The following is a 21,389-nucleotide window of genomic DNA, read 5'->3' as shown; positions in this document are numbered from 1 at the left end:
ATATTTGGGACATACACATACTTAAAAAATGTGTTGTTTATGTGAAATCCAACTTTAACTTGGATAAAAAAAATTCCACTAGGTATCTTATATTTTATCTGGCAATCCTATCTAGAAAGGATTGTTTGGGTTCCGTCTTTTCTGCTGAAACCTTCACAGGATTTCTCCTTTTTAGGCACTACAGTTGTGATGAGGCAATTGCAACATCTGAAAAGACCCCAGGGAGTTTGCATTAAATGCTTTTGCGAGAGTGAATGATGGAACAGAACACCATGTACAAAGACAGAGTCACCCAACACCCAAGCACAAATGGCACAAGTTAAACATGTGATGGCTGGATGCATGACAGGTCATTTGTTTTGCACTTCCATTCCCATTTACATATGAACTTAAAAACTGTTTACATTGCTTTTAGGAATTGCATTTTAATATGCTGGCATGCTATTTTTCCCTTCAAGAGAAAAATTTCATTTAAATGTGACTAGTTACTTGGAGAAAATAGGATTATATATTCAGGTTTTATTATTCCACAAAATGAAATTATTTTGTTTCACTTAGAATGCCCACGATGTAAACCACCCTTCACATCTATCCATCTCCACTCCTCTCTATTTAAATCAAATTTTAAAAAGGAAAGAAAAATGGTTTTTAGCCATTTTTTTTTTCCATTCTGACTCTTTTATTGCATCTTGGATATATTTGACCAATTCAAGCATATTTATACTTCTCAACTGAATTATAATCCCCTCTACCTATTCATTCCTAAGGTATATTTATTCATTAGGACATCAGCAGAGAAACAGTATTCTCAGATGTGCTGGTCATTCTCTCTGTCACGTGTTAACTTAATTGAAATTAGCCTAAAGATACTAATGTTATCTGGGAAAATGAACATGGGAGAACAGTTAGGAAAATTTTGGAAAAAATAATTGGAAAGAAGGTAACCACTGTTACCCAATATTAAAACATATTATGAAGCTACAATAATTAAAAACATTCAGTAATGGAGAATAAATAGGTTAATAAAACATAATAAAATATCCAGAAATAGACCTAAATATATATGGGAACTTAGTTTATGAGAAAGCTGGCATTTCAAATTAGCGAGAAAAAGAGGGATTATTCATTCAGTGATATTCATACAATTGGCTAATTGGAAAAAAAATCAGGCCAGATATCAACCACATTTTTTACCCCCAAATACAATCCTGATTATGATATATTTACATGTGAAGAAGAAAAAAAAATTCTAGAAGAAATCTCAGCTAAATTTATTTATACACTTGAAATGCCTTTTCCTAAGAAACCTATAATCCAAAAAAGAAACATATTTCTTTTATATGTATTAAATATATATATATTTAATTACATAAAATGAAAATCTTTTGTATGAAAATAAATCACAGAGTGGGAAAACTACTAACCGCAATATGCGGCAAATAATAACAAAGGGCAAATTTCTTTAATTTGCAAAGAACTCATACAAATCAGGTGCCAAATAGAAGAATGGCTAAAGGATAGGGAAGCACTTTACAGAAAAGGAAATATAAATAGTAAATAAACATATGAAAAGATGTTCAAACTCATAATTACGGAAATACAGATCAAAGCAATACGGTGTTTTTCCCCCACCAAGCAGAGTGGAAATTTTTAATGTTTGATGATATCCAGAGCTGATACAGTCTTAGAGGAAAAAAAAGGGGGGTCTCTCATACATTTTGCAGGGAGAGTGCACTTTTCTGAATGATAATTAGGCAAGATGTCTGAAAATTTAAAAAGCACATGCCTTTTAAGCCAGCTGTGCTACTGCTCAGAATCTATCCTATGGAGATGCTTTGAATATTCATCAAGATATATGCACAAGGATGTTCACTTAAAAATAATATTAAAAAATGGGAAACCACCAAAGTATCCATTCATAGAGAATTAGTTTTAAACTATAAGTCCACATAATGGGATTGCATGCAGCTATTTAAAAGTCATTAAAAAGAAAAAGGAGATACAGCATGTTACCTGGAAAAACTGCCAAGATGTATCATTAAGTTCAAAATGACAGCAACAAAAACCAAGTACAGAACACCATGACTATATGATCTCCACCTTTGTGAAATAAAAACCAACACAAATCCAGGTAGATACATCATACTTATATGTATCTCTGTGTGTACGTATGTGCAAGTGTGTGCATACACATGTACAAACATATATTCTGCCCCTACCCCAAGAAATTATCGGAAAGTGATTACAAGGGAGAGTTGCACTTTTAATTTGGTGTCTTTCTGAACAATTCAATTTTTCTAACCTTATATCATCTATAACTTTTATTTATTCATTGAATGTCTATAGAAGTATCTAGGCAGAGAAAACAATGGGCCTTGTTTTCTCTGGTAAATCCTGGTAAAACACTACATTTAAAATATAAAATAAAGAAAAAATCATTTTTGTGGCCTACCTCCAAATCACTTTCTTATTTTTCAGCTCATTACAGGAACTCCATGGTTTTGAAATTGAAAGCAGTTAATGCCCTTTATATTTGCATACTTAAGAGAAAAATTCCTGGTCTTGAATTAAAAAGCTAATTTCCAAAAGAAATGACAATGAATCACCCAACCTCTCAATTTAAAAATATCTAGATGAAAAGAGGTCACTGTCACCCAGAGGGGGGTTCATGTTTGTTCTGCTGGCATCCTTCAAGCACTTTAAATTATGAAACAAACTCAGATCTACAGCACTTTTCAAAGCTTTCTGAGCAGTCCTTCAACCTAACAGTGCCCTCTTCTGGTTCCATAAATTATATTCAGCTGGTTCGCTGAGGTTCACTGAGGTTCACTGAGGTAGAGAAAAAGAACAATTTATAGAAGACGATAGGAAAAATTACATTGAACTCTGGGAGAAGAGAGTTTAGTTTTCCTTGTTAGCATATAAAAGCAAAAGTCCAGTTTAAATAATATATATATAATTATTACCTATTATACATGTATTATATGTGTTCATTTGTGTGTATATATTTGTGATATATGGTATACTATTTATGTATTTTAATATATACAATATATGGTATAAAAATTAATATCATGCATGATATAAATAGTCCAGTTTGATAGCAGCAGCTCTAAGTTGGAACTGTTTTGATCTCAAGTCAAATATTTATTACAGATCTCAACTATCTGGGTTTGACTAAATTTTTAATTCCTATCATTTTATTAATAGGCATACATTTAACTGAATCTACTAAATCTATAGCTATAAAACAAATTACTTTCAATTTTCATTCTTAAAGTTTTCAGTCTTGCAGAGATTTGAGATCCATGTAAAAAGGCAGTAAAAACATGACTTCATTTTGAGAAATAGTCATTCTTGAGTTTCACATTCCCTATCTTCACTCCAATTTTTTAAAAGAGTTTCTGACTGATGAATCTGCACTAAAAGGTCTTCTACTGTCTAGGTGACCCACCAGAAGGACTGTACTCATGATGGAAAATGAGGAAACATTCTGAGGCAAGCCCCTGACCATTTTCAGATTTTCTAAACTGCGGCTAGGCAACAGCACCCCCTGCTGCCCTGCAAACTGACATGAACCTTCCACAGTAGGAGGCCCGCATGCAAGATGGGAAAGCAGGCTTCTCACTTACTAAGGCACCAAATAATTTGTTAAGCGCATATTGTTACTAAGGTATCATAGAGATAGGAGGTGGGGAAGAATCCACAGAGAAGTAGAACCATCCATCATTGTTGCCTCTCAAGGAACTTTCCATTCAGTTGGGAACACATATGACGTAATGAAACTCCTGAATGTAGGGCGTGCAGACATTGATGAGTTGGTGCTCGATCTGATAAACAGTGGAGAGCCACTCTCCATATTTAACCATCCCCAAATGGTGCCAGTTGTCTAAAGACATGCCTGAACAAGTGAGCAGTGTTTGACAGACCTTACATCTCCTTCTATCGCACCAAAATCTCTGTAGTGAGCTCAGGCAATGTTTTGACCTGCTAGTGTGCTGATGCACTTCAGGATAAAAAGAATTGGTCCACATTGCAGCAGTAAACTTCCAGGAAGAAACGAGTGGTAAATAAATGGTTATTTCACTATCTTTTTTTTTTTTTTTTTTTTTTTTTAACCTAGATGTTAAAAAACCTTTCTCTCAGAGTTGAGTGTTAATGGCTGGGGAAAAATATTTGAATTCCTAAATCGGGTCCTATGGAAGACATATGATTACACTCGGTCATCATGAGGGGTTATCCCCAGTACTTACTTCTGGATCGCATGTAGCAATCATTACAGTTCAGAAGACCATTTCGAATCCTAACATCAGTCCCACTCACTGCATCTCCAAGCTGGCCTTTACAAATTCCACACTATAGGGTAAAAAGAACAGACATCATAAGATGCATAAGGAATTGTTTCTTTATAATGCTTAGTTACTGTTTATGTGAATAGCACAACAATCCCTTCTACAATCACCACATTCGTGGAGCATCTATTATATGTAAGATGCTGCACCAGTGTCAACTTACAGCAAAAGCAAATATACGGTTAGCATGTTACCTTAATTCCTTGCATTTTACAGAGAAGGACACTGGTTCAGAGAGGTGCATTGACTTGTCCCAAGGTTGTGAAGCTGATAAGTGGTAGCAGGTTGACTCCAAAGCCTAGCCTCTTAACCTCTATCATACACCATTTCTCAATCAAAATGGAAGAACCATTTCAAATGCATTAAACCCTAGTGGCTTTAAATAAACACATGGTCAACGAGTTATCAATTGAAACGTGTCCATCAATAATCTTTAAAGGCTTGCCAGCATTGTTGCTAAGTTCTACCAGATCAAAATTTCTAGGAAGTAGCTGTTCCATTTTAAAATTTTACTTATTTATTTATTTTTTAAGACAGTGTCTCACTCTGTCAGCCAGGCTGGAGTACAGTGGCACGATCTCGGCTCACCGCAACCTCCACCTCCTGGGCTCAAGCAATTCTTCTGCCTCAGCCTCCTGTGTAGATGGGATTACAGGTGTGTGCCACCATGCCTGGCTAATTTTTGTATTTTTAGTAGAGACGGGGTTTCACCATGTTGGCCAGGTTGGTCTCGAACTTCTGACCTCAGATTATCTGCCGGCTTCGGCCTCTCAAAGTGTTGGGATTACAGGTGTGAGCCACCATGCCCAGCCAACTGTTCCATTTTATATTTCCACATTAAACTCAGTGATATTCAGAGCAACAAACCCACTGGGAATTTCCACCAACACAGGCTGAGTGCAGAAGGAGACTGTAGGATATACTTGGAGTTTGTACCAGAAGGGTACAAAGGGCAGTGGAAGTTGGTCTGGGTGCCAGCTTCTTGCAGGAGGACCAGGATCTAGCCCCTAATTCATGCTCTAAGGTGAGCTGGGGCAGAGTGAGGCTTCATCCAAATTATGTTATAAGCTGCCTCTACGTTGCAAGAGTGGGGAATAAATCCAAGAGTGGATGTACCTTAAAGTGTCAGGCCAGCTCCAGGAGGTGAATGATTAGAGCGAATAAAGGCCTTGAGAGTTAAGAAGGCAAGTTTCTTGACCCTTGAGAATCTGCAAAGAGCCCTTACTACCTTGCTCATTTCCAGCCCTGATGAAGTTTCTGAGAATAGAATGCAGTGTTGAAACATATTTCTTGGCATAACTACAAATCTTAAAAAGCATATTCCTTGAGCCTCAAAACATCCCTAGACAATTTAGGACATACATTATCTAGCTTAATCTTTACAAAGAGAATATTTTTGGTTGTCCTTTGTGGAATGGTTCTCTATAGAAATAAAATAAAACTTAGGAAACTGTGGTCTCATTCTAATACTTTTGATAAATGAAATCTAAAATAAGTATCTATGTTGTGTTTTGCCTATGATAAATCTTGCTTTCAAGTGATTACTGGTATTATTAAATTAATAATTTGGGGACAACTTCACTGACTTTCTCTTAGCTTATCAGCAAAGTGGGAGTTATTATAAACACAGGCAAATTTACTTCATAGCCAAGGAAACTACCAACAAGAAATAAGAGAAAATTCAAGAAGGGAAAAGAAAGTATGTCAGGGTTATGCAGACCAAGAAATGACTCCTCCTCAGAGACAAAGGGTTTGCCTTCAAAAATTACATATTATTTTGAAATGTGTCCATGAGCGGAAAATAAAGACAGGATATGCTGATACAGTCCAACTTATAAATTTCATAATAAATCAGGTATAACTCACCTACTTATTACCAAGAGATCTGGGACTAGAATCCAGGCCTCATTTTCCATTTATTTACTAATTCATTCACCTAAAAATATTTATTGACACCTACTCTGCTAGGTAGAGAGGAAAGAGTGGTAAGCAAGACAGATATGGTCCCTGCCCTTACGGAGTTTCAGTTTATTAGAGGAGATAATATTTAAATAATTCGATAATCAGTAATAAGGACCAAGAAAGGTTCTATAACGACCTATAACAAAGGCAACTTAGTCTGGGTGGGCAGGCAGCTTTTTCGAGGGAGTGATATTTAATCTAAGATTACAGACACATTCATTCTGAGACCTACAATTTTCTAACTAGCCATTGAATTGACAGACAATTTTCCACTAGGTCAAAGACTAAAACTGTTTCACATTAAGTCATAAGAGTTTAAGAAACAGCATAGACATTACAAATAAATCCACATGGCCCTAAAAGATTTGGAAGAGCATCATCCTCCCCAGCGTCCCATTCTCAGCCTCTCGCTGAAGTATATGTTCTTTAGCAACAAAAACTGTTTTGTAAGGACAAATTGCACAAACCTTTCTGCTTCTTCTAATCTGACATCCCAGAGGGATTCATGATAGGAGACCTTCCTTCTGAAGGATGGAATCCAACCACACATCTATACAACCCAGACAGGGAGACCTCACAGACAAAGCCCTCCAGAATTTCTAAGAGGCATTTCTCAGCACAGAACGATGCCAAAGGACATCACGAAATTGTGTCTGGAGAGAAAAGCAATAAGTACGTACCCTGAAACACTGGATGTGAAAATAGAGATTGAGGGTCTCGATGATCATCGCAGCTCCTTTACCCAAAGGAAGCCCACAGGAAGAGCACAGCTTCTTTCCACTTATAGACCTAGGTTTAAAAATGTACGTCACAATAAAAACTTCAGTTTAGAATACCTGGTCAAACACACAGACATGTAACCTCATGCAAAAATGAAAATGTGGATTTTTAAGATGCCTATATCATGAATAAAATGAGAATGACAGAACTGATAATGAATTGGAGATTAAACATTAGATATAAATGGCAAACAACTGCTATACTGGGTCTCCACTATGGTACTGAATCTGGTGCGTGTGTTTAAGTTATTAGGCTATTTGTTTCAAGAAGTTTGTGCTGTAGTCTATTCAAATGCCTCAGAATGATTCAATATATTTATCATACTTTTTTATAAGTCCTAAAAGATAACTGAGTTTCGCTTTGCTGAGGTTTCAATGTTGCTTTTAAATTTCCCGTAAGTGGTTCACTGGTCCACTACAGCATTTCTTTTTACTTACTAAGAAAACAACGCTTTTGTTTGAAAATAATCACCTGTGATACAGCAGACTAGGCAGAGGGCCCAGAGAGGTGAGATTTAATGTCTGCTCTGTCACCAAGTTCTCTGATCTGGTGTAATAAACTCACGTTGGGTTTCTCTTTCACCTTTTAATAGGAAAGGATTGGACCAGATTATCTCTACGACTTCCTCCAGTGCAAACACTCTGTGAATGAAGGCACTTGCCTTCTCTCTAAACTGTAAGCCTGAGGGCAGGACTGAATCTATCTCCTGTCTGTACCCCTGCAGTATCCAGTACAGTGCCCAGCAATGGACTGGAACCAAACCAGCAGAGCAAAACCAGGTGAGAGGACACCATCAGCAACCCATCTGAAACTAGACAGCTGTCCTCTGAAAGGCAGCTTTTATACAACTAAGATCGTACTGCAATGATGCCAGATATCTGAGAAGCCCTTGGAATTACACAAGGAATTTAAAAATATGCAATATAATTTGAAAACCAGCAGGATACAGAGGGACAGGAGAAACAGAAAGGAAGACAGTAGAAAAGAGGAAGAGTTCCCCTAACCAAATGCTATTTATTAGTATTCCCCTCTTATCCAATAGTTAAATGAAATTTCTACATCAAAGAAAATCTCTGAGCACTCAGTAATTTGTCTCTCCAGGGAAAGGGAATTCAGGCAGCTTTTTAAAATATCATGGGGCCCAGTTAATGTCCAGAAGTCATCATTAGAGAGCTGGAGTAGGTTAGAAGGATGAAGTTTCGTTTGTCATCCTCCGCCTGGTTCTCTGTAAGAGCCATGAGCGGATCCTGCCTAGAAGGGCTGAGCCCTCTTGGAAGGAAAGGCGCCAGCTTTGGAGCCCAGCAATTGTCTGGTGGATTTTATTATTAAATTGGAGGTTCCACACAATGTAATTAAAGCCCTATGGCCATAGCGGCACCAATGTCACAGGCCTGACTTTTTCTATTGCAGCTGATAAACCTGCAGGCAGATGAACAATGTTCTCTTTCTTCTTGCCTCTGTGTGTGTGTAGGAAGAGATGTGGATGGACACATCCCTCAAAATCATTTGGCAAGCACTAATTCAGTTGAAATGATGCTTGGCAAGCTCTAGTCACAACAAAGCAGCCCAGAAAGGCCTGCTGACCTCTTGTACCTGTTTGGTGACTGACCGGGAGGGGTGGGAGAACAGGGAGAGAAAGGCCCAGCCTGGAAGTGCTCTCGGGGACTTTTCCTGTAATGTGGTAAAGGAGTCAGAAATTATGACAAGTAAAGAGAAGCCAAACTCCATTTTAAAAAGACACTTTAGATTAGGAAAATAAAATAAAATAAAACTTTCTTGACAACCAAATCAAAGACCACAGCGTTTCCTGGCAGTATTTTTTTTTTTAATGAACAAAAATACTAATAATGTCTAGCAAGAATTGTACATGCATTAACTACCTAAAATCAAAACCAGGTTGGCATGCTGGCATTGCTGAACAGAAAAGACAGAATATTTTTATAATTTTTATTTTTAGTTAATTTCTTCGTTAGCTAAAATTGCCAGGTTGTTTTTTAAGTTGCTTGCCAAACTGCTTTGGCATGCTAATTAGATGTAAAAACGATGGACTCCGTGGAAGGGGAAAGATGAGGAGGGATCCAGGGAAGATCTTCAAGGAGAGCCCAGAGATGAAGGGCAGACCTTAAAGGAGCTCTTTTCAGTGACTTCCCTTATCAACAAATTCATTATGGGTATGTGTGATGAAGGGTCATGTTCAAAACGTGTAACAACTGATATGTCGTAGGCATCAAGAAGTCAGAATGGCTCCCAGCTAGAAGCTACCAGAATGGTTGTACGTGAGCCTTGCCTGTGATTAAGCCATCAGTTCTGGGCTCTTGCTTTTAAAAGTGAGTATCATTTGTAAAGAAAGGGGTAGAACACAGAAAAGAACAAGGGAAAGAAAAATACCAACACGGAAGTGAACAGCGTGTGAGTCCACCTGTCTTCCGCTTTCAGCAGAACTCCCTGACCCTGCTTCCCACCCAAACCTCCCTTGCCAGTGAAAGCTTGTCTTCTTCAAATATCACATTTTCATGTAACACCCTAAAGTATAAGTACCAATGCTTAAAAAAAGATTAAACATCACTGCAATAATCAATAACAATAGTGATTACTTCCAGGTAATTTTAACTTCTATTGATTCGAGTGTCACATAGACAAATAGAAATGAAACTGGATAGACATAAAAGAAACAGAGGAAATGGTTCAAATATTGCATTGGGGAAAAGGAAAATGTAACAAGAAAATATAAGGCAATAAATAAATATTTTTCTTTTACAAAACAAGTTATCATCATCATCATCATCATCTTCTTCATCACCTGCACTTACTATTAGCCAGGCACAAAACCCTGTGAGGTAGGGACTATTGTCATTCCCATTTTGTAAATGAGGCAGAGGAAGATTAAGTAATTTGCTCAAGGTCCAATGTTGGTAAGTGGCTGAGTCAAAATCTGAATGGAGGTGGTCTGGCTCTAGGTAGAATGACTGATTACAGTACTATGAATGTTAACATTTTAAACATCGTGATTATAAGGTATCTCTAGCTCAAATATGATCTTACTGTGAAACTGAGGGTTCATTTTGAATTCCTCTACTACTTAATCAGTTAAATAATCTGGACAAGTTATTTAACTTCCCTGAGCCTCAATTTCGTCGTCTATAAAATGGCAGGAACAATCTCATAAAGTTATTGGAAGGGTTCAGTGAGTTAATAGATAAAGAGGAGGTAAATATATGTAAACTCTTCAACAGAGTGCCTATTATAATGAAATGGTTCAAACATGATAGAAACTATTATTGTCAAAAATACTTTCTTACAAAATTAAAATACGGCCCAGGTAGTTACCTTAAGGGAGAGCATAATAATGAGAGAGTAACATTTTTTTCTTGAACGAAACTTTGTCCACAGACTTTGAGGCAATTTAACTCAAATCAATTACAAACACAACAGGCCTGCACCTGCTTTCCAATGTTTAAATTTGTGGGCTAAAAACATAACTTTGCCTATTACAACTCCATAAATTCAGAGTACATATTCACTTGCCAGAAAGACTGCCCCAAACTTCCAATGATGTTGACTATCTTGTCAATGAGATTGACAAAAAGCACAAAAATGCGGCTGTCATCTTGCCATCTCACATTTTTCATTCTTCCCCCTTCTAAGTTAATGAATTTTTCAAAAAGGGAATCCCACAACCATCGTGTCTGGTTACTCACTTCCGCCTTTCACTGGGAGACTCGATCTGATGGTTAATGCTTTTATCCAGTGGGAGGGTTTTTGGCTTCACGTCTTCTGAACTGTGCATTGGATTTGATACCTGCTGATTCTGGGATGGATCTGAGGCCAATTAAAGAACATAAATGTAGTGCACAGTAAAATCACCTTACTACCCAGGAAGTCACCTTTCTTTAAAGTGCTAACGCCTGTTGAGGTTTCATAGCGATTTCATGCAGGTCATGGGCACGTGGTGGTTAGAGAGGCCACTTAAATCACTGCATCATGATTTAGTTCTGGAAGCAAAGGAGGTTAGGAACCATGCCCTTTCCCCTTGCTGATTTCTGATGTCGTGAAACAGTACTTTAAAACACTGACTTCTTCTGCATGAAAGAAAGCAAATCTGGGTGGACGCAATTATAACCTGGAACATCATTTCTAAAACACAGTGAACACCCATTGCTTTCTCTGACTCATGGATCACATCAACTGTGATGTGGTTTAAATCCACAGGGCACCTGAATGGTATTCAGCTTGCAGGGATATCTCTGTTTGGGAACATGCACAAATCTATGCTTATGTATTATAATCAACTCAGGTAAAATATCTGTGTAGACAACAGGCTAAAAACTGTAAGGCAAAATTCATTAATTCCACCATTATTGCTTTGGCAATAAATACATTTACCAGGGTCACTCTTTTATCCTCTTAGTTCACTCCTCCTGTTTATATCATTTAGTATTTGAAGTTTCAGTTATCTAGGAATGATACTGAAGACCCCCGGCATGTAGAATTTGGTCATTTTGGTGAGCAATACATTTAAATTTTGTTGTGGTGAGCCAGGAGTGTGGGAGACACGGGTGGAAATGAGGGTGAAGTGGCAATGGAAGCTGACGGGACCTTCCCACCATTCCAGTACCCGCATCTCACCCAGCTTTGGGGATTCCACTCCTCCATAAGCATTTTATGGGGAGATTATGTCCAATGGTTGAATTAGGAATTTGAGGAAGTCTCAGAATGCACGACTTATGAAGGTCAAAGGTTTTCTGTAAAGTTACATTTTTTTTAAAGTGCGAACACTGTCTCAGGTCTCACTGAGTCCCCAGCACAGAGTGGTGGGAGTTTATTCGCTATATATTGGGCATAAGCTAGAAGTCCAGGGCCCTTAGAAAGAAGCCTGTAGCCAGCAGAGATCATAGCTTTCTGGACAATGTGAGGGTCTAACAACAATTTAAACACTGAATGAAACTGGTCTTCTCCATTCTTACCCTGAGCAAGCTGTGGATTCGTCCCACAGTGTGGGGCCCCAGCCTCGGTATCCAGTTGATGGTCTTCATGAACTCCTTTTGATACAGGGTTTCCAGAATGAGCCAAGGCCCCTTGAGTTAGGCTGTTAAAATAAAGAGGTATACTTCAGAGCAGACAGAAAAGTAACTGAATGAAACTTCTTGGTCCTATAACTTAAAGGATGGAAGTACCAATTACAATATAAAAAAAGAGATGGGACTGTTTATTCTTTTTATTTTAAAATAGATTTAAAATGATAAAGTACTACAAATTTCTATTATCCATCCACTTAACAAGCTCAACAAACTATCATTTCTGATGGTTTCTCTGTCCACAAAGGTCTTCATTCTAATAATTTCAAGGAATGCCAGTGCTAACCTGATGTTCACAAGAGAGGACTTACTGTAAAAATCATTTAGCCACATGGAAACTTTGAAGACAATGGTAACTCACTGGACTTTCAGTGGCTTCTGTGTGCAAAGAATGAACAGATGGAGGAGATAAAAGGAAAGTTTTTCTGGTGAAAACAGGGACAGCCTGGAGAACTAGCTAAAATTCATGTAAAATGTGTGTCTGGAGAAATTGCAAAAATGCAAAAAATTGCAAAAATGAAGGTCAAAGGTTTTCTGTAAAGTTACATTTTTTGTACATTTTGTAAATAGCTTATCAGCATCATTCAGATCTTCCTGACCAGTGGTTTTCATTGCATAAAACTGAAAAGTCCCTTTCAAGAGTGTAAACTGGAAAGTCATCCAAGGGCCCTACAGTTTCTGGACATAGGCCTGAGCACCTACAGCTTACAATTTAACCAGTCTTCTAGCTAATGAGCACAGGAGGATTCTCAGAGCAAAATCCCATCCGGAGAGCTCTGCTCCCAGCCAACCTTTCAAGTTGGCCAGTCTTTGAAAACGACACTTAGCCTTTCTTGCCTCAGATCCCTCTGGGATGCTGTGTGTGTGTGTACGTGCATGCACTCTTGCCAATACCTATCTGGTATCTCGCAGCCCAGAAGAAAACATCTTTCTCATGAACAATGTGTTGGTTGCAGAGCACTGCCAGCTTCTTGGGCTTTCTGTAGGTCCCTTCTAGGAAGGGATGGGGTGGGGTGGCATCAATAAACCCATTACAACCCACAGCCACAAAGAGAGTCTGCTCCAGTCTGAGCTAGTTTTGAGTGCTCCAGGGGTCTCTAGCTGTCCTTTTCTGATCTCCCATGGAACACAATAGAGCATGGATGGGGTGACTACCCATAATCAATTGACTAGTTGGTTATCCTTTATATTATCACCAGAATAAACATGGTTTCTTACAGCTCAGGGGATAATAATGGCCAAGTTCAGGTCCACAGTGAAACCACAGTGGTGGGACCCCAGGTTCTCATTTCAATTTCTATCACTCCGGACACATTCATCATTTCAAGTGAGTAATACTGAGGTTTGGGGCTTTGAATCAGCTTTTGAAGACTGATACCGTCCCCTTTATTTAAAAAAGAGTTAGCCTTTTTAAAAGTAAGGCTATTTAGGCCAGGCACGGTGGCTCACACCTATAATCCCAGTACTTTGGGAGGCGGAGGCAGGTGGATCACCTGAGGTCAGGAGTTCAAGACCAGCCTGACCAACATGGCGAAACCCCATGTCTACCAAAAATACAAAAATTAGCTGGTCATGGTGGCACGTGCGTATAGTCCCAGCTACTTGGGAGGCTGAGGCAGGAGACTCACTTGAACCTGGGAGGTGGCAACTGCAGTGAGCCAAGATCGTACCATGGCACTCCAGCCTAAGAGAGAGTGAGACTCCATTTCAAGAAAAAAAAAAAAAAAAAAAAAAAAAAAAAGAAAAAAGAGAAGGCTATTTATATTCAAGAGCATAAGGACACTGATTTTAGACCTATTACAAAATATGTCCAAGCAATATGTAATGTATTACTGGAACATTCATTTCGAAGCTGAATATAATTTGCATCAGCAAAGAGTACCCTTCCTGGGCATGCACGAGTAGAGCCCAGCTTTGTACATTTTCATGGACGGACTGGGATGGGATGGGCTCATACCTGCCCTTCTCCTCCAGTCGATCACTTTCCCTAGTCTTCAGCAATAAGTCACTGTCATCTCCCTGGAATGATTTCTTCCATCTTCTGTCTTGTTTTTCATCTTGACAGTTTCCCAGATCTATCTTATTCTAAGGAGAAAAACAATGAAAATCTTAAGTATATATTTTAAATACACTGTATAACCATTATCTCTGGCCAGGGATATCTGAAGTATTTTTCAATCATGTTGCCTATAATTTAAAAAACTGTTGTCCAAATTAACTGAATAGCCACTGATTTCCAACTACTTGGAATAAATGTATAATCTGAATCTCTTTCAAAAGTTATTACAAAAGGGAATTGATTAGAAAACCCCTCTTTCAAAATAAAACAGTCATAGGACTACTCATTTCAGGACAAATGGTTTTCTGGTATCCACAGGTTATTTTCCTTTATGTGGACTATGGACTATCCAGGTATTGATATAACTTCTGCCTATCCTTCCATCTTCTATGACCTTATTTGGGGAATGTGGAGGCAGACCAGACTTTATAGGCTCTCTCTGGCCTTCAAAGACAACATGTAAATTTCTTGTGAATTTTTGTTTGTTTTTAGTGCTGTCCTACATAAGTTCATTTTATTTATTTATTTAGGTTTTTTAATTTGTTTTTTGTTTTGTTTTTAAGTTTTGGGGTACATGTGCAGGATGTGCAGGTTTGTTACATAGATAAACAGGTGCCATGGTGGTTTGCTGCACCCATCACCTAGGTGTTAAGCCCAGCATCTATTAGCTAGTTTTTAAAAATTATTATTATTTCCTTTAGAGATAGGGTCTTGTTCTCTCACCCAGGCTGGAGTACAGTGGTGCAATGGCAAGATCATGTTCACTGCAGCCTTTACCTCCTGGGCTTAAGGGATCCTTCTGCCTCAGCCTCCCAGGCAGCTGGGACTACAGGTCTTGTGGAATGTGGGGCATTAGAAGTGATTTTCATGGACGCTGGTGGAGAACATATTACTGACATCTCTGCTGCTGCCAAACAATCGAAAGGAACGTATAGTATGGCAGAGGGGAATAAATGTCTATTGAATGAATGAATGATCTGGCAACTGGGCTGTGAGAAGGATATTCCAGAACATGACTTCACTAATTGAGATCTTGCCAGCCAGGTGTGGAGAGACTTTGGCTTCTAGCCTACTGGGATAGATCTGGCTGGGGTAATGACTTTACTGCTCCGCAGGAAATGACTCGAGTTTGGCAGCAGCAGTGATGGAAGAATGGGGCACAATGGCCACATAGTTGCTGACGTGATTCTAGGGGAATAGCTAGTCTTGGATTTAAACTATTGAGTCTGTTGGGTAACTTTGGTCTTGGGGTTTTGTACTTCTATTTAGGTTTCTTTATTTCACAAATTGCTTTTAATCTGTGGTCTCACCATTGTCCCATTGCCTTCAGTCACGGAGGAAGAGGTAGACAGCTGGTCAGCGGAACTTGAAGAAACAGTAAATGGAACCACGGTGTCTTCAATTATCTTACGCTCCTAAGGGGAAGGACAGAAATCGATGAAAGGGGGGAAAATAAAAATCATATTTGTCAAAAGAAAAATGTCATTAAGGCACTTTAGAAAAAAATCAGAATATGTTCAAACAAGCAGGGCATTTTAAAAAGTCTTATTTTCCAAAAGCATGCAAATCATATAACACTCTCCATGGGTAATAATTTAGAAATTAACATTTAATTTTGAAAAACAAAGACTCTGCAAATTAATTGGTTAGAGTGATACAAGAAGCCTAATTAGAAATGCTATTTTCTGATATATGGATCTGATTATGATATAGGGATCTGATTATGCACAAAAAGTATTATTGAATATAAAATTCACAATATTAATCATGAACAAACTTTAGATAATATACATAAAATGCAGCCTCCTTTAAGTTATCTAATGTGTTCTGGCTTATTCATTTAAAAAACAAAATGAACCTAAACCAAATTCTCTTCTCCTCCAAATCTCTTTAGTGCTCTATAGTAAATGCATTCATTCAGCCTCAATATCAAAATTATCCTCATAGAATTAATTCACTATTACCAAACAACAAACAGACAAATGAATGGAACTGATTATTTCATGTCACCTCTCCAAGATCAATCAAGAATCTGACTCACTGATTAGAGAACAGATGTAATTGTATCATCTCCCTTGACTGACTTAACACGCCCTTACCATGAACTGTATTTGCAGGGAATTTTGGTCTTTCAGAACCGAAATGACATGACTGTTTTAAAGAGGTTGATGGGATTCTGCTGTCAGTAAAGAGTCAGACACAGCCACACGCATCTGCATGCCACAGACACAGAGAGTGTTGCTAGACTGAGGAATTGGGACGACAAGGTCAAATTCCTTCTTGGGAATTTCCTACCTCCTCATAGTATCTGCGTTCTTCCTCTTCCACCTCCTTTTGGGCCTTTTCCCACTCTTCTTTCAGCTTGTCCTGCTCCTTCTGGTATCTCTCCTGTTATGGAATTTCCATAGATTGTTCTGAACTGATTGCATACATCATCGGGAATTTTCCCCCCTAAACCACCATGCACAATATGTTGCAAGATTATCTTCTTCTTGTAAGGATTCTGAATCTAATTGATTCATGCAATAACAAGGGAATACAGTTTTGTGGCACTCAAACATTTTGGGAACATAAAAATCCAATGGACAGCAGTATTTTCTACTGCTCATGTTTTGCTTACAGAAAGAGAAAAGACAGAAAGGTGGAAAACCTCTAAAATCTTCCTTCACTTGGGTATTGTCCCAGGTGTGCTAAATCATTAGTTTGGTTTTATTGGGCGCTTTAGAGATGAGTTTTGCCATTCCACTAATAGAAATGCATTGCTGCGAGGAGAGTGTGATGAAAGATGAAAAACCTTGAAGGTTTATAAGACAGACAGTACAGAAAGGTCCACTGTGGACAAGATGATAATTAGCTGAGTAGCTGAATCACTCTTTGCTTGTGACTATTCTACCAAAATAGAGTCTTCCTAGCTTTAAGTAACTCCTGAATTAAGAGTAGTTTTTGGCCGGGCGCGGTGGCTCAAGCCTGTAATCCCAACACTTTGGGAGGCCGAGGCGGGCGGATCACAAGGTCAGGAGATCCAGACGATCCTGGCTAACACGGTGAAACCCCGTCTCTACTAAAAAATACAAAAAACTAGCCGGGCGAGGTGGTGGGCGCCTGTAGTCCCAGCTACTCGGGAGGCTGAGGCAGGAGAATGGCGTGAACCCGGGAGGCGGAGCTTGCAGTGAGCTGAGATCTGGCCAGTGCACTCCAGCTTGGGTGACAGAGCGACACTCCGTCTCAAAAAAAAAAAAAAAAAAGAGTAGTTTTTAACCAGTCCATTAGATTACTTCTTCAGAACTGCCATTTTTGTTTTTCAGAAATAATGCAGCACAAGTCACCATTTCTGGGGGGAAAAAAGAACATACTATGAATAAAAATGGGGTTCAAAATATGACTGCAGTCCCTGATGGCTGATTAGAAGAAATGAATAAATGGGGATTAAAATTAATGCATAAAATGAGAAGTGACACTCCTGATGCCTTGGGAATGGCATCCTGACATGACAGACAAAGAAACCATTGATGCATGGTGCACACACTCAAATATTTTAGGCTGACTGTTGTCAATCCTCTCTTTGGGGCTGAAACAAGTCTGCTTCTGTCTTCATGGGGAAGCCGCTGAGATTTCCTGCAGGCATCACCTGTTTTGTCGGTATCTTAGGAGCAAAAGGACTTTCTTGGCATTCTCTGGAGCATGGTGTTTTTATTAACTCTAACAAAATCACTGTTGATCAACCCATGGCATGCTCTTTATCTCCAGGTAAAAATGTGTTATGAAAACCAAATATTGTAAAGTTTTAGAGAGGGACCTCAGGGGCTTTTTAGAATAGAGGAAAGAGACTTAAAACTACATAAAAGCTGAAAACCAGTAAAGCTTCTTAGGCTTCTTGGTTCTAGGAGCTTATATCATGTGTTCCCCTCACCAAGAGGATGAACTGATTATGCAGAGGCAGAGAGTGAAAGATGCAGTATTACACACACACACACACACACACACACACACACACACACACAGAATCTGTCTCTCTCTCTCTCTCTCTCTCACGCCCTCCCCTACAAACACCCTGGCCCACAACCCACGATGCCATACCAGGCAACAAGTTAGAAACACAGGAGCAACAGAAAGGCCTGGTGCCTGCGTTTGTTACCAGGGGTCACCCCTTGGTGTGTAATAGAGCACCACAGTGGCGAGCACATTTGCCTGACTTCACTGTGTGGAAATCTGACTCTTGGCTGTTCATCATTTAGCTAGGGAATGAGGACCTAACTCTCCCGAGACAAGCAGATGGTTGGGGTGCACTGAGGTCTCACAATGGACCTCAAATTCCAGCAGCCCCAAGACTTTGATCAATCAGGTTCCTACTAACAGTTTGGTATTGAAGGCTTAACCTTCTGCAAGTTCCAAAATGCCAAATTTAGGCAGAACCAAAACCATACTACCATCTACTACTGCTATATAAATCACCAACCACCATCTCACCCCTGGGAATTCAGTCAAAAGGATTAGAACAAAAAAAAAAAAAAAAAAAAAAGGAAAAGAAAAGAAAAAAAAGTAAAATAAACTTGCATTAAGCATTGCTTTCTACAAGCAGCAGAAAGTCACCAAAATTAATGAGATTTAACATTATTTTCCTTTACTTATTTATTTTTTATTTTTTGTAAAATCAGTACTAGTGGGAATGTAGTGGAAGGAGCATGAGTTTTAAAGTCATCCAGACTTGGATTTGAATCTGGTCTTGACACGTTAGCTGTGTAACCTTGGGCAATTAACTTAACTTCGGTGAGCTTTACTTTCTTCAGTTGCAAACAGGGGCTAATAAGACATACTTTGAAGTGTTGTTTGAGGATCAATGAAGTAAAAATGTCAAGCACTAACCACAGTTCCTGGCACATCCCAGGTAACCAACTATGGGTTAGTTCTTTAGGTTGCTAGATTACCTTTCGAAGCCCTGTTAATCCATAAAACTGGCACGAAGTAGGAGTATAACGAACTTACTACCAGAATTTTTCTAGAATTGATAATCAGCAGCTTTTACTCAAAGGTAGAGCAAACATTTCTTTTCCTTTTTGTGTGTTTTTGAGATGGATTTTTGCTCTTGTCATCCAGGCTGGAGTGCAATGGCGCGATCTCGACTCACTGCAACCTCTGCCTCACGGGTTCAAGTGATTCTCCTGTTTCAGCCTCCCTAGCTGGGATTACAGGCATATGCCACCATGCCTGGCTAATTTTGTATTTTTAGTAGAGACGGGCTCCATGTTGGTCAGGCTGGTTCTTTTTTTTTTGAGACAGTCTCACTCTGTTGTCTAGGCTGGAATGCAGTGGCGCGATCTCAGTTCACTGCAACCTCTGCCTTCTGGGTTCAAGCAATTCTCCTGTCTCAGTCTCCTGAGTAGCAGGAATTACAGGTGTGCACCACCACGCCTGGCTAATTTTTGTATTTTTGTAGAGATGGGGTTTCGCCATGTTGCCAGGCTGGTCTCAAACTCCTGACTTCAGGTGATGCACTCACTCCCAAAGTGCTGGGATTACAGTCGTGAGCCACCACACCTGGCCCTCAAAGGTAGAGCAAACATTTCTATTTAAGAAACTAGACTGAGGCTAAATTTTATTTCACGTGTATGCTAGCAGAGGGCTTTTAGATAATTAATTTCCCCTGCTACTTGGACCAGAAATTGATTGGCAACTAAGGAGGTGATGAATGGGTAGACTGGCCCTTAACCATATTTGGAGGAGTTTTTGGTTCAGTGTTAATATGAATGGTTTTTCATCATGTTTATTATTGTCTTTGGCAGGAAGAATGAGACACAGGGTACTCCATTACATGGACACAAAATGTGGAATCCATGTGGATTCCATTCCACATTTCCTGTACTAGAAGTCTACTTAATGCAATGGAAAGTAAAGTAAGAGAAAAAAAAGAAAAAAGAAGAAAAGTAGCAAACCCAGTCCTACCTGGAGCAAACGTTCCTGTTCCTGTTGCCATTTTTCCTGTCGCCTGCGCTCCTCTTCTGGGTCCCATGCCCAGAACTTAAACTGCTTAGAAAAATAAAAGCATGATCAGAATGGAGCTATGTCCTCAAGGGACAGGCCAGGTCAAGAGAGGACAATTGGCCTCTGGCCTGGCACCCAGATTGACACACAGAAGCAGAAGGCTTCACATATCTAAACATCTCTTTGGTGGCAGAAACCATTTTTTAATCTTAGTCCCTCTTTGGTTTACTTCCAAGATGCTGGTATGATTCTGTGAATATTTTTGGAGCTAATGAAAACACAAAGTAATTAGCCACTGGCATTGGAAGGCTTTGCTTCGTTTCTCTTAGAAGTGATTTCTCTTAAACGCATTCATGCTTCTGAGCTTAAGGTGCTCATTCTGCATATTGATCGTGGGTCCAAGCAAACAAGACCGGTTATTTTAGCAGAAATGCATTTTGTAAGAAGTAGTGTTTGCCACACTATAAAACTAATCTTTTATACTGCAGTTGCTTTTCCATACCACCTTTCCCTACAGGGATAACTCACCAATGCTCACCAGTAACACCTAAGATCCAGGCAAACAGATCACTTGCCCTGGGGCCCGCATGACACAAACGCTCAAGCTCAAAGACTTATTTCCTCTTTGTATTAATAAAAGGTTTTTGCAAGTTTGGGAAACAAGTAAATAATGGGGAATAACAGAGAAAAATCCATGAACCAATGCAGGTGTCCAGGCCACAGAATATGAGACTGGAAGGGTGCAGGTCGGGGGAGGGAGGAGGGAAATCAGTCAGCCCCTGGGAAACCAGGAAAAGAGGGGTTGCTGTGTTTTGTTTTGTTTTGTTTTGTTTTGTTTTGTTTTTGAGACGGAGTCTCGCTCTGTCACCCAGGCTGGAGTGCTGTGGCCGGATCTCAGCTCACTGCAAGCTCCGCCTCCCGGGTTCATGCCATTCTCCTGCCTCAGCCTCCCAGGGAGCTGGGACTACAGGCGCCACCACCTCGCCCGGCTAGTTTTTTGTAGTTTTTTTTTTCGTAGAGACGGGGTTTCACCGTGTTAGCCAGGATGGTCTCGATCTCCTGACCTCGTGATCCGCCCGTCTCGGCCTCCCAAAGTGCTGGGATTACAGGCTTGAGCCACCGCGCCTGGCTTAAGGTCGGCTGCCCCAGTCACCCAGAGTCGGTGCCCAGGCAGACCAGGTT

General features: G+C 39.5%; 1 protein-coding gene across 22 annotated transcripts in view; it reads right to left on the bottom strand.

Annotated features, from left to right (window-relative positions):
• LIMCH1 (LIM and calponin homology domains 1) overlaps positions 1-21,389 on the bottom strand; it is a 352,171-nt gene that overhangs the window by 3,475 nt on the left and 327,307 nt on the right. For 7 of the 22 annotated variants that reach the window (XM_010384733.2, XM_010384727.2, XM_010384771.2 and 4 more), the window contains 9 exons: positions 20,169-20,252; positions 16,524-16,616; positions 15,539-15,643; positions 14,127-14,254; positions 12,059-12,180; positions 10,793-10,913; positions 8,679-8,765; positions 6,995-7,103; positions 4,254-4,356 (listed from right to left, as the gene is read on the bottom strand). In XM_010384733.2, the coding sequence (XP_010383035.1) occupies positions 4,254-4,356; positions 6,995-7,103; positions 8,679-8,765; positions 10,793-10,913; positions 12,059-12,180; positions 14,127-14,254; positions 15,539-15,643; positions 16,524-16,616; positions 20,169-20,252 (952 nt within the window). The remainder of the gene's footprint in view (positions 1-4,253; positions 4,357-6,994; positions 7,104-8,678; positions 8,766-10,792; positions 10,914-12,058; positions 12,181-14,126; positions 14,255-15,538; positions 15,644-16,523; positions 16,617-20,168; positions 20,253-21,389) is intronic. The other 15 variants (XM_030921845.1, XM_030921879.1, XM_030921885.1 and 12 more) reach the window with 5 other exon arrangements.

The sequence above is a fragment of the Rhinopithecus roxellana genome, chromosome 2 (genome assembly GCF_007565055.1).
Source record: "Rhinopithecus roxellana isolate Shanxi Qingling chromosome 2, ASM756505v1, whole genome shotgun sequence".
Taxonomy (NCBI): Eukaryota; Metazoa; Chordata; class Mammalia; order Primates; family Cercopithecidae; genus Rhinopithecus; species Rhinopithecus roxellana.
The sequence above is the reverse complement of the archived record's forward strand: the minus strand, read 5'-3'. Positions and strand labels throughout refer to the sequence as shown.